Here is a 16,024-nt window from a genome sequence, read left to right as displayed (position 1 = left end):
CAGGGCAGGGCACACAGCGGTACCTCCACCCTGACCATGGCGAAGTGCAGCCTGCATCCCCACGAGCACTCCGGAGCCGCAGGTCTCAGCTCCTGAGGTCGTTTCGAATTTTAAGAGCTGAGGGTTTTAGGGCTTAGTGCTGCCACTGGCAAATGGCGACAAAAGACAGGTTTCTTGCAAACAAGGTAAGAACCATACAGCATAGATGAGAATGCAGAAAAACAGAATTCATGGAATCCAGAGTGCACCACATACAAAGTTAAAAGACCAAAACCTAATTTGGAAAAGAGTTGTAAGACACAAAAACCAATGAAGGGCAAATAACATATAAACAATGTTACGGACAATTAGAAAGTGACAGGCCGGGCATGGTGGCTCACGCCTGTAATCCCAGCACTTTGGGAGGCCGAGGTGGGCAGATCACAAGGTCAGGAGTTCAAGACTAGCCTGGCCAACATGGTGAAACCCTGTCTCTACTAAAAATATAAAAATTAGCCGGGCACAATGGCAGGCGCCTGTAATCGCAGCTACTGGGGAGGCTGAGGCAGGAGAATTGCTTGAACCTGGGAGGCGGAGGTTGCAGTGAGCTGAGATCATGCCACTGCACTTCAGCCTGGGTAAAAGAGCAAGACTCTATCTCAAAAAAAAAAAAAAAAAAAGTGACAATGCCCTCTTGCTTCCGCATGGAAGCAAGCAAGGGAAAGGAAGTTTACAAAAGCACACAATGCAAACAGCAAGAGGATCTGTGAAAACAGTGTGGCCTCATGCATAATGAAAGAAATACAAATAAACAGAGTAAATAAAGATAGTGAATAAGGCAGCATACTCAGCCTATCAGATGGGATAAAGGTTAAACCACAGACAAACCTCCAGGCTGCGCCAGGCTCAGGAAAACTCCCCCTCCCAGCCCCGTGGGTGGCCTTCATGGGAGAATTAAGTGGGCCCAGAGACTCCACGTCAAGGGATGTCCACAAGGAAATGATGACCTGGAGCCTCTGAGAGCCACACATGTGAAGGGGTCAGGGTCCTTCATGAGTGTGGAAGATGCAGAGAGAGTATGGAAAGAAGGATGAAGTGAGGGCCTGGGATGAAGATGGCAGGAGACGGAGCCTTGATCTCACTCAGGCACGCGTGGCCTTAGGGAGACACAGTGCAAGGCCGACAACTTTGGTTGTCTGGGTCATTCAAAGAATCAGAACGGGCTGGGTGCGGTGGCTCATGCCTGTAATCCCAGCACCTTGGGAGGCCAAGGCAGGCAGATCACTTGACGTCAGGAGTTTGAGACCACCCTGGCCAATATAGCAAAACCCTGTCTCTACTAAAAATACAAAATTAGCCAGGCATGGTGGTACACACTTATAGTCTCAGCTACTCAGGAGGCTGAGGCAGGAGACTCGCTTAAGCCCAGGAGGCAGAGGTTGCAGTGAGCCGAGATAGCACCACTGCACTCCAGCCTGGACGACAGGGTGAGACTGATTCAAACAAACAAACAAACAAACAAACGAACACGAAGAACTGGAAGGCCACTTGAACCGGCGCCAGCCAGCAAGACAAGTGGTGACTGGCCAGGCATGGTGGTGCACGCCTGTAATCCCAGCACTTTGGGAGGCAGAGGCTGGTGGATCATTTGAGTCCAGGAGTTTGAGACCAGCCTGGGCAACGTGGCAAAACCCCATCTCTACAAAAATGTGAAAAAAAATGAGCCGAGTGTGGTGGTGCACGCCTGTGGTCCTAGCTACTTGGGAGGCTGAGGCAAGAGGATCACTTGAGCCTGGGGCAGTCTAGGCTCCAGTGCACTCGATCACGCCAGTACACTCCAAACTAGGTGACAGAGTGAGACCCAGTCTCAAACAAAAAGATAAGCCGTGATCTCTCACCTTCGGGAGCCTGGAGCATGTGTGTGAACATAGAGCTCGACCTGACACAGCTGTGCTCAGTCTTTCAACAGACATCTAAGAGAGCCTCTCGGTGCCAGGGCTGGGTGCCCCACAGAGGACACACCACTGAAAGCCAGCGCCCCACCTTCGGGGAAGACAGACATCAGCCAGGGCCCAGGGGCCCTCCTGAGCCATCCGCTCTGGCCAGCTCTTCTGCTCTCCCCACTCCTCACTGCCTGGCAGGAACCGAGAGGTCGGTGGCACACACGAGGCCTAAGAAGGATGCGAAGAAATCCAGCAGAGGCTCCGCCGAGATCCAGCGGGACATTTCCACAATGCTTTGGTTTAACTGAGAGACTTGTTATGAGAAGGGGGTGCTGAGAGCTTTTTCTCTATTGAGCTATTTCTTTTTTTTGAGACGGAGTCTCGCTCTGTCACCCAGGCTGGAGTGCAGTGGCATGATCTCGGCTCATGGCAACCTCCGCCTCTCGGGTTCAAGCGAGTCTCCTGTCTCAGCCTCCTATGCATGTATTGAGCTATTTCTAAAGAACGATTTCTCCCCTTCGTGTCTCCCAGCCAGAAGCCGGGCTGTTCTTATCAGACAGGACTCTTCTCAGGCGAGCGGCATTCTTCTAAAACTCATCAGGCGATATTACGAAAAATTCTTCTCTACAAATAACCACATCCCACCTTCCCCAATAGCCAAAGGGAAGGGGTCCTCACCAGACGATCATCCCTTTCCTATATGCTTAAAACCGTGACCTTCGTCAACTTGTTGCTAACAATTATTAGTAATTCATGAGATATTATGCTAACAAAAATCCCCCTAAAAATGAATCTTGATATTGAAAACATCCGCAATGTCACCATCTATGGGCAACACTTTGCCTCACACCGTTATTCACAAGCTCTGTCATTAAGGAGTAACGGCTTAAGTTTAAAGGACGACTCCTTCAAGTAAACACTGGCCCACAATGTCACCTGTTGGAGGCAGGTTAGAGTTGAGAACAGCACACACAGAGAAGGTGGCTCGGGGACTCTGTCCCTTGTGAGGGCTGGCCTTTCCCCTTGCTTTGCAGCAAAGTGGGCTCTAAGCCTCCAACTCTGGCTCCCATCTGGTGACCTTGTGACCTCACCCCCAGTGCCTCCTGTTTTCATTCATAAAGTGGGAATGACTGTGGTGCTCATGTCCCAGAGCAGTGACCAGAGTGAAAGTATGCACTGTGCCGCCACCCTCGGGGCCAGACACAAGGCCAGAGAGGACAGAGGCACCTCGTCCCCTGGCAGGTCATTCGTAAAGCCTGCAACTCACCACACTCAGGCCCTCACCTTGACTCAGCTTAACAGTGTGATTTTTCAAAGAACAATCACAGAAGGATGTGCTTCCCAGAAGGATGTTGAATGGACCAAGCCAAACCAGCACTTCAGGACACAGCCCAGCTGCTCCCAGGCTTAACCAGGACCTGCCCTTGGTTCCGCCCCCACCTTTCCTGCTCAGTCTCCTCCCAACTCCCCAGCCTGACTCCGTCTGCCCACACCCACCCAAACTCCCAGTTCCTTCAGGTCCAGAAGTCACTTCTTCCAGAACGCACCCCTGCCGACCTACCTACCTGCTCTGGGCACCGGGGGCTTCCCCACTCCAGGATGCGCCCCTGGCGGCAGGATTCTCCTGCCTTGCGAGAAGCAGCCTTCAGGGGAGTCAGGCAATTTTCCACAAGTGTCTACTTCATTGGGGTCATACTCTCAACGATGTCGCCCCAAGAGTGGCCCTAATGGTAGGAAATCTGTATGAACCTAACTAAGTATAATTGGGTTAAGTGTCCGAGGTGGCTGCTTGTGCAGAACAATTCCTAAGGACGGGGATGAAGAGAACAGAGAACGCCAGGCCGGCTCCGTACCCGCGGGAATGATTCCGATCCGGAGGCTGCTGGGGACCAGCACGGCCCGGGGGTGGTTCTGGTCGACCCCGGCGCTCCTCTGTGTCCTCCCAATCAGACCGTGCAGCACCTCGCTGAACATGCCGTCTCCGCCGACACAGACGATGCTGCAGGAGGAACACAGCTGGTCAGGGCTCCTGCAGGTGCGGCCCTCTGAGCACAGCAGGCCTGAGGCATCCAGCTTCAGGAGGGGCAGCCTGCGCGCCTGGCCCTTGGCAGGTGTCTGGGACTGTGGCTCCTGAAATGTCCCTAAGTGATAAGGTCATGCCTCCGTACCAGTTGGCCTAGACCACGTGTACAAATAACAAGATTTATGGCAAATACTGGCTTTCCTTCTGTGAGTCTGGAATTCAGGTTGCCAGGCAGAGAACTCCTGCACTGCATCAAAACCACTACACTCTGGGTCTCAGGACTCAAGTTTGCGGGGCAGGAACCGCAGGCCTGTGCTGCTGCATTTGTGGGAGCAGAGAGGGTGCACTCCAGGCGACCCGCACTGCGGGAGAGGCACAGCAACCTGCGCGGAGACGTTTCTCCTTTGCTGAGCCCGCTGTGCGGCCTTGCTGTGTCCTGTCAGAAATCTCAGCCGAGAGCACGACTAGCTCAGGCAGCAAATCACCAGCCGTGTGGGTGGTCTTGAGGACCCAAGGCAAGAGCAGAGGGGACGGAATAAATGCTGGACAAAATGGGTCATGAGACAACCTAAGGAGAGGAGACGGAGAAAGGGGGCAGTGCTGAAGGGACTAAAGATGGGTTGGTCTTAGGGCATGATGTCCTATGCTGGGGGTGACCCACAGGGAACTAACACTGAGGCAGCAGAATGAGAGGTGCAGGCATGGAGACAGACATGTCACTGCAGCCCAGAGGGAAGGCAGAGAACAGAGCTCAGGTTTCCTGGACATCTCCGCAGCCTACAGCAACCCAAGAGCTCCCATCACCCGGGAAGAGAGGGCTGCATGTGGAAGCGCTGCCCGTAGAGGAATGGCGTTGAGTCGACTGGGGGTGCAGCCTGAGAGTCCTCCCTCAAACATGACAGCATCAAGGCGCCTGCCCATTCCCCAGTGGGTCTGGCTGTGCGGGCGTGCCCAGTCTCTAGGGCTGGGATCTCTGCCCACCACCCACCACGCAGGCCACCTGCTTCGGGCCCGGCTCCCGTGGGAAGGCTCTTTGCCCTTCCCCGTAGCCTAACCTTGCGCTGGGGCCGCTTTCCCAGTGGGGCTGTGGTTTCGAGGACAGGGCATCCTTGAACGTGCAGTGTAGCCCCTGTGCGTTCACGGATCACTCAGACAGGCAGCTCAGTTGCAGGAAGAGCAGCCCTCACCGGCTAGGCCTCCCGGCCTCCTGCAGGGCATGTCCCTGGGTTTAGGGAGGAGGTGTGCTCTCAGGAGGCGAGGCCCACGGCATGACTGGCTGATCCCTTGGCTAGGGTGGGTGCAATAAGGTACCAGCCCCATCCCTGCTGAAAAGTAAAGACTGTCTTCCTGCCAAGCTGCCGTCGGGTGGAGTGGGTGGGGGGAAGTGCGTGGAGGAGCTGCTGTCGGGTGGAGTTTGTGGGGGGAGGTGTGTGGAGGAGCTGCCGTCGGGTGGAGTGGGTGGGGGGAGGTGCGTGGAGTAGCTGATGTCGGGTGGAGTTGGCGGGAGGTGTGTGGAGGAGCTGCCGTTGGGTGGAGTGGGTGGGGGGACGTGTGTGGAGGGGCTGCCGTCGGGTGGAGTGGGTGGGGGGAAGTGCGTGGAGGAGCTGCTGTCGGGTGGAGTTGGCGGGAGGTGTGTGGAGTAGCTGCCGTTGGGTGGAGTGGGTCGGGGGACGTGCTTGGAGGAGCCGTTGTCGGGTGGAGTTGGTCCAGGGGAAGTGCGTGGAGGAGCCGCCGTCTTCGGGTAGAGCGGGTGGGGGAGGTGCGTGGAGGAGCTGCTGTCGGGTGGAGTTGGGGAGACCTGTGTGGCGGAGCCGCCTGCTTCCTGGAGCTCATGAACAGAACACTCCCGTATTAGGAGGGGGGCAAAGGGGTATCCCTGTCAGCACCTGAGGGCAGGGGCTCCTTTCATTTCCCTTTCTAACCTTAGCACCAGCAGAGTGCTGGGACCTGGCGGACACCCGATAATGTTTGTGGAATGAATAATGATTTCAATAAATACTTGCTGCAGCCGGGCGCAGTGGCTCAAGCCTGTAATCCCAGCACTTTGGGAGGCCGAGACGGGCGGATCACGAGGTCAGGAGATCGAGACCATCCTGGCTAACACGGTGAAACCCCGTCTCTACTAAAAAATACAAAAAAAGAAAAAAAAAACTAGCCGGGGGAGGTGGCGGGCGCCTGTAGTCCCGGCTACTCGGGAGGCTGAGGCAGGAGAATGGCGTAAAAACCCGGGAGGCGGAGCTTGCAGTGAGCTGAGATCCGGCCACAGCACTCCAGCCTGGGCGACAGAGCGAGACTCCGTCTCAAAAAAAAAAAAAAAAAAAAAACTTGCTGCAATTGATAACACATTGCTCACAGATTCCAGATGGAACAGAGAGAAGAAAACAAGAAGCCAACCAATGACAAGGCCATTAACCGCAGGGGAAGCGCTCGACTCAAGAGGAAGAGTGCAATTTTAAGCGTAAAGAACAGCATCAAAAGAACTGGACAGACTTGAGTACATGAATTTGAAAACTTCTACTGGCAAGAATTAATGCCATAAGCAAAATTAAAAGACAGTTTCAAAACTAGCCAAAATATTTGCAGAAATATGAATGTAAATATGAAATGCCTATTATTTGTTGGATAAAAGAACAAATGACTAAAATTATGGCCAACAAAAGAAAATGGGCCAAAGACATAAAAATCAATTCCAAGAAGCCAGCTAGCCAATAAACATATTCCTTAAAAGATTAGAGACTTGCACATGTCAAATTAGCAGAGAAATTTTATACTGATAATACCAAACATGCTGACAAAGACAGTAAATAATGTACTATAAGACAGAATGTAAGCTGGCCGGGCGCGGTGGCTCGTGCCTATAATCCCAGCACTTTGGGAGGCCAAGGCAGGTGGGGTGGATCACCTGAGGTCAGGAGTTTGAGACCAGCCTGGCCAATAGGGCGAAATCCTGTCTCTACTAAAAACACAAAAATTAGCTGGGCATGGTGGTGGGCGCCTGTAATCCCCGCTACTCCGGAGGTTGAGGCAGGAGAATCTTTTGAACTTGGGAGGCGGAAGCTGCAGTGAGCTGAGGTCATGCCACTGCACTCATGCAACAAGAGAAAAACTCTGCCTCAAAAAAGAAAAAAAAAAAAAAAAGAATGAAGTTAATAGAATCTCTTTCGAAAGCAATATGGCAGAGTACACAGCAGAGATTTTAAAATGTTAATCTCCTATGACTAATTTCATTTCTAGGAATTTACCTTTAAAAATGTAGATGTATGCAGAGAGATTTATGTACAAGAATGCTATCCTATTCTAAGAGCAAAAATTGGAAAGAGCCTAAACATCTACAAGTGAGAGGCTAAATAAATATGGCATGCCCACATAATGGGCCATGATATGGGCATTAAAAATAGTACCTCTGGGAACTGTTTGGGAATTTTGGGGAAAAGAAGAATCCCAAACTGTAAAAACGACAGCATCTAAACTTTCTTGATAACGTGCTTGGTTGATTGGCTTCTCTGTCTACGCAGCGCCGCATAAGCACGTCTCGTGAAAGACTGAACGGAAACAGAACCAGCAAACAACCATTCTTGCCCAGCCCAGCCAGGGAGGAGCGTGTGACTCTGCACTTTTCTGCCTTTTTTTTCCTGGCCTTTCTGTAAGGAGCATGTTTACTTTTACAATTGGTTGTGGGCGGAGGGATGGGGGCGGGGGGGGCAGTGCAGATTTAGGAAAGGGAGCTCTCAAAACTAAGAGAGGTGGGTGGAACCTTTTTCATTAACAATGGACTCAATCCCGATGAAAGACGGCTTACTCACCCGTCGTATTTATCTATGTTAATCTCATACAGAGTCTCCTTGGCTTGATTAGCATGTTCAGTAACTGTGGGGAAAAATTACGTCATGCAGTTTATATTCACATCTGGGAGTCCTCTTGTAAAAGGCAAATCATCCATTCTTTTAAAATGAGTTCCTGTAACACCTTCAGGTGGGTTTCCTAGATAAAATGCTTTCTTCAATCCTACATGGCTCTTATGGGACGGGATCAAGCTGACCTCAGGGAACGTGAACATGGCCCTCTCGTGGGCCACAGTCTGCCGGATGAAATGCAGCATTCCTGGCATTTAATTGCTGGCAAATAATAATTTCTTTGAAAGAGATTACATCTGTTTTATAATTTTTCCTTATTATACAAGTTTCCTTACTATACAAGTTCCTTATTTTACAACTTTCAAAATTGTACTCTATACCAAAATGTAGTAAGATGTTAGTGTAGTCTCTATACCCGATGTAAACTTCTATTGAAATTCTACTGTACACACAGTTTTGTACCCTTGTTTTCCTGGTATATCCCAATCACCTTGTTATCATTAAAAATCCCTTGTAGGCTGGGCACGGTGACTCACACCTGTCATCCCAGCAGTTTGCGAGGCCGAGACGGGCGGATCACCAGGTCGAGACGGGCGGATCAGGAGGTCAGGTGATTGAGACCATCCTGGCTAACACGTGAAACCCCGTCTCTACTAAAAATACAAAAAAAATTAGCTGGGTGTGGTGGCGGCCGCCTGTAGTCCCAGCTACTCGAGAGGCTGAGGCAGGATAACAGCATGAACCTTGGAGGCAGAGCTTGCAGTGAGCCGAGACCACGCCACTGCTTTCCAGCCTGGGCGACACAGCGAGACTCCATCTCCAAAAGAAAAAAGAAAAAAAAAATCCCTTGTAAAGACCCTTTAGAAACGCTACATTGCCAGGCGCAGTGGCTCATGCCTGTCATCCCAGCACTTGGGGAGACCGAGGCGGGTGGATCACGAGGTCAGGAGATTGAGACCATCCTGGCTAACACGGTGAAACCCCATCACTACTAAAAATGCAAAAAATTAGCCGGGTGTGGTGGCACATGCCTGTAATCCCAGCTATTCGGGAAGCTGAGGCACGAGAATTGCTTCAACTTGGGAGGTGGAGGTTGCAGTAAGCCGAGATCATGGCACTGCACTCCAGCCTGTCCAGCCTGGGCAACAGAGTGAGACTCCGTCTAAAAACAAAAATAAAAATGAGTAAGTTGTTTCCAATGATTTGCTATAATACAAAGAGTGCAATGGGCTGTTGCGTGCATCCATCTCTGTGAACTTGACTGTGTCCTAGGAGAGATTTAGAAAACATAAAATACTGGGCAAAAATGCCCTCATTTTTCAGGCTCTCAACCCACATTACCAAGTGACTTTTTAACATCATTTCACAAAACACGGTCTCTCCCCGCCTTTCCACATCCAGCACTTGCACTGTGGTACTGTATTATGCATTCTGAATGTCATTTATTGGTGAGATTATTTCTAAGACTTATTAATCCTTTGTGTCTCCTCTTTTGATAATTTTCTGACTATAATTGTTGCCCTTTTATCTTCTCAGTGTTTTTCTTGATGCCTTCTATGCTGAGACTTGGCTGGAAAATACTAAGTTATTTATTTTGCATTCTTCCCATTCTGGTATGTAAAAAAAAAAAAGTTCTATTTTGTTTAAAATAATCTTACAGGATAAAAATCTTGGGCTGGGCACAGTGGCTCATGCCTATAATCCCAGCACTTTGGGAGGCTGAGGTGGGTAAGACCGCTTGAGCCCAGGGGTTCGAGATCAGCCTGAGCAATATGGCAAAACCCCGCCTGTACAAAAAATACAAAAATTAGCCAGGCATGATGGCACATGGTGTGGGAGGCTGAAGCAGGAGGATTGTCTGAGCCAGGGAGGCTGAGGTTACAGTGAGCCACGACTGCTCCACTGCACTGCAGCCTGGGCAATACAGTGAGACACCGTCTAGAAAAAACAAACTTTTCTAGTGACTATACTTGAATCATTTTTCAAACTTACTTCTACATAGTTCACACAGAATTTGCACCTTACCGATGATGTCAGTGGTGATGGAGGCTAAGGTGAACAGTGGTGCCACTTTCCTTTCATATATCCGCTTGCCTTGTCCTTTTCCTCCAAACGGGTTGATAAATACCAGTAAATGCTTTGGTCTGGACGCTGCAAGACAACAACATGTAAATAGCAATGAAAATAACAAAATCAAAATGAAGAGCTCTGCTACTGGACAAAATCAAACCGTGGGAGTTTTAGGATTCTGCTTAGTATTATCTGAAGGAAAGTATTTTTAAATGTTAAAGAACAATGACAAAGAGTTTCCTGATCTGTGAAACAAGAAAATTAACAGGTTGTCCAACTGAGCAAAGGCTATGTCAGACACCATGAAAGTCCCACGAACTCAGAATTCCGACTGCGACAGACTCTCTCTGCTCTGAAGGGTGCTGTCGGGTGTACATGCTGGGGCGGCAGCCTCATTCTTCTGCAGGTGAAGGAGGCGAGCGTGCGGACAGCAGGAAGAAGGAAGGAGACGTCGGGAAGAGTCTTAGGAGAAGTGGACAGGCGGGCATGGAAAGAAGAAGCCACACAGGGAGATGCTCGTGGAGATGGAAAGACAGAAGCCAATAACCTCACTTCCGTCTCTCCAGGGACCCCACCAAACTCCCATGCTTGGGTTTCCTCAGTCACCCCCATTTTCTTATAACAACTTCCACATTTCTGTTTTGGTGGGTTCATGTAACTCTGCTACTTAAAATAACACGCTTAACTAACAAATCAATACAAGCAACAAGACAGTATCTGCCCAAGAAAACTGAAAACTTAAGTCCATACAAAAACCCAGATACAGGGCCAGATGCGGTGGCTCACGCCTGTAATCCCAGCACTTTGGGAGGCCGAGGCGGGCGGATCACGAGGTCAGGAGATCGAGACCATCCTGGCTAACATGGTGAAACCCCGTCTCTACTAAAAAGAAATCCAAAAAATTAGCCGGGCGTGGTGGCGGGCACCTGTAGTCCCAGCTACCTGGGAGGCTAAGGCAGGAGAATGGCATGAACCTGGGAGGCGGAGCTGGCAGTGAGCCGAGATCATGCCACTGCACTCCAGCCTGGGTGACAGAGCGAGACTCTGTCTCGAAAAAAACAAAATAAAACAAAACAAAAAAACCCAGACACAAATGTTCATCACAGCACTCTACACAACAGCGAAGCAGTGGGAACAGCCCAAACGCCCATCACCTGAAGAAGAGATCAACGAGATACAGTCCACACATCCATGGAACATCTTTCAGTCATGAAATAAGCAAACTACTGGGGCGCGACCGACATGACTCAATGTGAAAACAGTACGCAGAGAGACTGAAGCCTTCCACCCTGGAGCACACGTCACACAGTCCCACGCACGTGAAGTTCGAGAGTGGGCAAAACAACCACAACCACAGCTACAAGACAACACCAGCCTGGGCTCCCTACCTGACTGGGAAACATCATGAGAAGACTTCTGGGGTGACAGAAGCCTGGATGGGTTTGAGTTACAAAGCTTTGTGTGTTTCAGAAGTCATTGATTGACACTTAGGATTCTGGCCAGGCACAGTGGCTGACGCCTGTAATCCCAACATTTTGGGAGGCCAAGGCAGGAGGATCATATGAGCACAGGAGTTCAAGACCAGCCAGGGCAATACAGTGAGATCCTGTCTCGACAAACAATCAAAAAAATTAGGCCACGCTCAGTGGCTTACGCCTGTAATCCCAGCACTTTGGAAGGGCGAGGTAGGCGGATCACTTGAGGTCAGGAGTTTGAGACCGGCCTGGGCAACATGATAAAACCCTGTCTCTACTAATAATACAAAAATTAGCCGGAAATGGTGGCAAGCGCCTATAATCCCAGCTGCTCAGGAGACTAAAGCAGGAGAATCATTTGAACCCAGGAAGTGGAGGTTGCAGTGAGCCAAGATCACGCCATTGCACTCCAGTCTGGGTGACAGAGTAAGTGAGACTCCATGTCAAATAATAATAATAATAATAAAAATAAATAAATAAATAAATTAGCTGGGTGTGGTGGTGTGCGCTTGTAGTTCCAGCTACTCTGGAGGCTGAGGTGGGAGAATCACTTGACCCTGGGAGGTCGAGGCTGCAGTGAGCTATGGTTGTGCCACTGCATTCCAGCCTGGGCTATAGAGTGAGACATCACTCCAGATTCTACCAATATTACAAAGAAAATGAAGAATTTACTACTAAGTTCACGTCAATAAACTCACAAATTTGGATGAAATGGTTAAACTTCTCAAAAAGCAAAATTTGTCAGAAATACCAGAAGAAATAGAAAATCGGAATAGTCTGACAGCTAATAAAGACACCGAAGCGGCCGGGCGCGATGGCTCAAGCCTGTAATCCCAGCACTTTGGGAGGCCGAGACGGGCGGATCACGAGGTCAGGAGATCGAGACCATCCTGGCGAACACCGTGAAACCCCGTCTCTACTAAAAAATACAAAAAACTAGCCGGGCGAGGTGGCGGGCGCCTGTAGTCCCAGCTACTCGGGAGGCTGAGGCAGGAGAATGGCGTAAACCTGGGAGGCGGAGCTTGCAGTGAGCTGAGATCCGGCCACTGCACTCCAGCCCGGGCTACAGAGCGAGACTCCGTCTCAAAAAAAAAAAAAAAAAAAAAAAGACACCGAAGCTATTAACGACAACTTCCCATGAAGAAAACTCCACGCCCAGATGGTTTCACAACTGAATTCTTCCAAACATTTAAGGAAAAAATAAACTCAAGATTATAGGAACTCTTCCAGAGAACAGAAAAGAACAAACATGTATGAACTCTTTGTATGATGCCACTGTGACCTTGGGAACAAAACCAGACAAGGTCGTTATCAGAAGGGGGCTCACATTCAGACATCCCTCCCCTGAACCTACGTGCAAAAATCCTAAACACAATATCCACAAGTCAAATCCAGTGATATATAAACAGAGTACTACATCACAACCAAGAGAGGTTTGTTTACTCCAGGAATGCGATAATGAGAAATTAATCTAACTCAACAAATTAACTGAAAAAAAGTCATACAATCATCTCAATTGATGCAGAAAAGACATTTATTAAATTAAATACCCATTCTCCACTTAAAAAAAACAAAACTCTCAGAAAAGTCAGATTAAAAGGAAATTCTGTCTTAATCTGATTTTTAAAATCTATTAAAAACCTAAGAAACATCATTCTTAGTGGTGAAACACTAAAAGCTTTCTCCTGAGATCAGAACTGAGACAAGGATGCGGCTAGCAACCCTGTGTTGGTCCAAGCCAGGGCAAAAACATAAGGAAAAGAAATAAAAGAGAGAAGAATTAAAATGGAAGAAACAGAACTGTTATTATGCACAGCTGACGTGATCGTGTTTGACAAAAATCTAAAATAATCATCAAACTATTAGCACCCATAAGTGAACTTTGCAAGGTCATTGAATGCAAGGTGAAATACACAATTCAATCACATTTCTATACACAAACAATAAAAAAAACACAACAGTGCAGTAGGGAAAAGGAGACTTTCCCGTAAATGCTACAGGGTCAAGGAGATGTATGTATTTAATGAAAATACTAGGTTGGGCACAGTGGTTCGTGCCTGTAGTCCCAGCTACTTGGGAGGCTGAGGCAGGAGGATCGCTTGAGCCCAGTATTTCAAGGCCAGAGTGAGCTATGATCGCACGGCTGCACTCCAGCCTGGGTGACGGAGTGAGACCCTGTCTTGAAAAAACGAATACATAAAAAGAAACAGGAAAATGAACCTTGACTGCTCACCTCACACTGTACAGAAACATGAATTCCAAATGGGTTACGTAGATCTAAATGTGAAGTGGAAAACAATAGAGCTTGGAGAATACCACGTCTTCATGACTTTGGAGTAGACAAAGATGTCTTCAATAGGACACAAGCTTACCAGAAAGTTTTTAAAATCATAAAAATAGGCCGAGCATAGTAGTTCACCCTGGTAATGTCAATGCTTTGGGAGGCTGAGGTGGGAAGATTCCTTGAGTCTAGGAGTTTGAGACCAGTCTGGGCAACACAGCAAGACCCCAGATCTATGAAAACATTTTCAAAAAATTAGCCAGGCATGGTGACATGTGCCTGTAGTCTCAGCTACTTGGGAGGCTAAGGCAGAGGCACTGCTTGAGTTCAGGAGTTCAAAGCTGCACTGAACCGTGATCATGCCATTGCACTCTGGCCTGGGTGACAGAACAAGACCTCATCTCCCTTTTTTTTTTTTTTCTTTTGAGACAGAGGTTTGCTCTTTCGCCCAGGCTGGAGTGAAGTGGCGTGATCTCAGCTCACTGCAACCTCTGCCCCCAGGGTTCAAGTGATTCTCCTGCTTCAGCCTCTGGAGTGGCTGGGATGACAGGCGTGTGCCACCATGCCTGGCTAAGTTTTGTATTTTTAGTAGAAATGGGGTTTCATCATGTTGGCCAGGCTGGTCCTGAACTCTTGATCTCAGGTGATCCACCCGCCGCGGCCTCCCAAAGTGCCAGGATTACAGCTGTGAGCCACCATACCCGGCCAAGACTCTATCTCTTAAAAAAAAAAAAAAAAAAAAGAAAAATACGAGATTGAAAGGCAAGTTATAGAATGGGTAATTCTTATGAATTACATAAATTTATGTAATTCATAAATTCAATAAAAGATTCACATCCACATAATGTAAACAGTTTCTACACATCATTAAGAAAAAGATACAACCAGCCAGGCATAGTGGTTCACGCCTATAATCCCAGCACTTTGGGAGGCCGAGGCAAGTGGATCACTTGAGGCCAGGAGTTCAAGACCAGCCTGGCCAACATGGCGAAACCCCGTTTCTACTAAAAAATACAAAAAACTAGCCAGGTGTGGTGGTGCACGCCTGTGGCCTGTAGTCCCAGCTACTCAGGAAACTGAGGATCGCTTGAACCCAGGAGGCAGAGGTTGCAGTGAGCCAGGATCGCGCAACTGCACTCCAGCCTGGGCAACAAAGCGAGACTCTGTCTAAAAAAGAAAGAAAGAAAGAAAAAAAATACCACCAAACGGAAAAATGCACAAAAGACTTGAACAGAACCTCACAAAAAGGGATATCCGAATGGCCCATGAACAAATGAATGTGTTTCTAATTAACCATTAGGGAGTGCAAACTACAATCACAATGCAAGACTACTAACACTCCCCACCACGGCTAAGATGTAAAGGTGTGGCTAAGATGTGGGGCAACCAGAACTCCCGCACCCTGAGGGAGGAATGCAGGCTGGCAGCGTCTTCTGAAGTCAACACATGAAACAAACTCATGCAACCCAGCAACTCCATTCCCAGGTATGCACCCAGGAGAAATGCAGACGGGCGCAAAAGACATGCTCTAGAATGTTCACAATGCTACTGTTCATGACAGCCCGCATCAGGAAGCTGTCCAGATGACCAGCCACAGCACCATGGGTGAATACATGGCCGTAACATTCACATCACGGAATACCATACAGCCTAGAGAATGAACAAACGGCAGCCCCACGCAAGAGCGTGGAAAACTTATGCAAGAGTATTAACACACGCCACCATGGTGGAAAACAGCGTGGAAAACTTCACAAGTGTCACGTTGAGCCAAGAGCCAGGCACAAAAGGGTTCATACTGTATGATTTGTTTTCTATCAAGTACAACAATGAACTTAGTTGTTTAGAAGTCACGGCAGTGGTTCCCCTTTGGGGAGTCATGACCACAGGGGCACAGTGGGGGACCCTGGAGCTGGCAATATTCTGCTTCTTTATCTTGAGCTGGTTACACAAGTGTGCTCAGCAAGAAAATTCACCCAGTGCACACTCAGAGTGAGATCCTCTGTGTCTGCGACATGATAATCAAACACTAAAACAGCCTGAAATCCCAGCACTTTGGGAGGCCGAAGTAGGCGGATCACTTGAGGTCAGAGGTTGGAAACCAGCCTGGCCAACGTGGCGAAACTCCATCTCTACAACAAATATAAAAATTAGCCAGGTGTGGTAGTGGGCGCCTATAATCTCAGCTACTTAGGAGGTTCAGGCAGGAGAATCGCTTGAACCTGGGAGGAGTTTGCAGTGAGCCGAGATTGCACCACTGCACTCCAGCCTGGAAGACAGAGTGAGACCGTCTCAAAAAACAAAAACAAAACAAAGAAAAAAGCCCACTGAAACAGATAACAGGGTTAGAAGTTAAAATTGCAGAATAGCTGAAACAATAGAATCATATACAATTTTTACAT

General features: G+C 48.7%; 2 protein-coding genes across 15 annotated transcripts in view; one reads left to right on the top strand and one right to left on the bottom strand.

Moving 5' to 3' along the window:
- The window catches only part of CERK (ceramide kinase), a 79,113-nt gene that overhangs the window by 20,209 nt on the left and 42,880 nt on the right, over positions 1–16,024 (bottom strand). For all 3 annotated transcript variants that reach the window (XM_045364225.2, XM_005566987.4, XM_045364226.3), the window contains 3 exons: positions 9,825–9,950; positions 7,749–7,812; positions 3,776–3,921 (listed from right to left, as the gene is read on the bottom strand). In XM_045364225.2, the coding sequence (XP_045220160.2) occupies positions 3,776–3,921; positions 7,749–7,812; positions 9,825–9,950 (336 nt within the window). The remainder of the gene's footprint in view (positions 1–3,775; positions 3,922–7,748; positions 7,813–9,824; positions 9,951–16,024) is intronic.
- GRAMD4 (GRAM domain containing 4) overlaps positions 1–16,024 on the top strand; it is a 153,626-nt gene that overhangs the window by 131,365 nt on the left and 6,237 nt on the right. For 8 of the 12 annotated variants that reach the window (XM_065521715.2, XM_065521708.2, XM_045364221.3 and 5 more), the window contains exon 19: positions 7,461–8,306. The exons of 2 other annotated variants lie outside the window; for them this stretch is intronic. In XM_065521715.2, the coding sequence (XP_065377787.1) occupies positions 7,461–7,592 (132 nt within the window). In that variant the 3' untranslated portion in view covers positions 7,593–8,306. Of the gene's footprint in view, positions 1–6,300; positions 6,497–7,460; positions 8,307–16,024 lie in introns of those variants that run through there. 2 more of the 12 variants (XM_065521709.1, XM_065521716.1) reach the window with 2 other exon arrangements.

Source organism: Macaca fascicularis, chromosome 10 (genome assembly GCF_037993035.2).
Source record: "Macaca fascicularis isolate 582-1 chromosome 10, T2T-MFA8v1.1".
Taxonomy (NCBI): Eukaryota; Metazoa; Chordata; class Mammalia; order Primates; family Cercopithecidae; genus Macaca; species Macaca fascicularis.
This window is presented reverse-complemented; position numbering and strand designations above follow the sequence as displayed.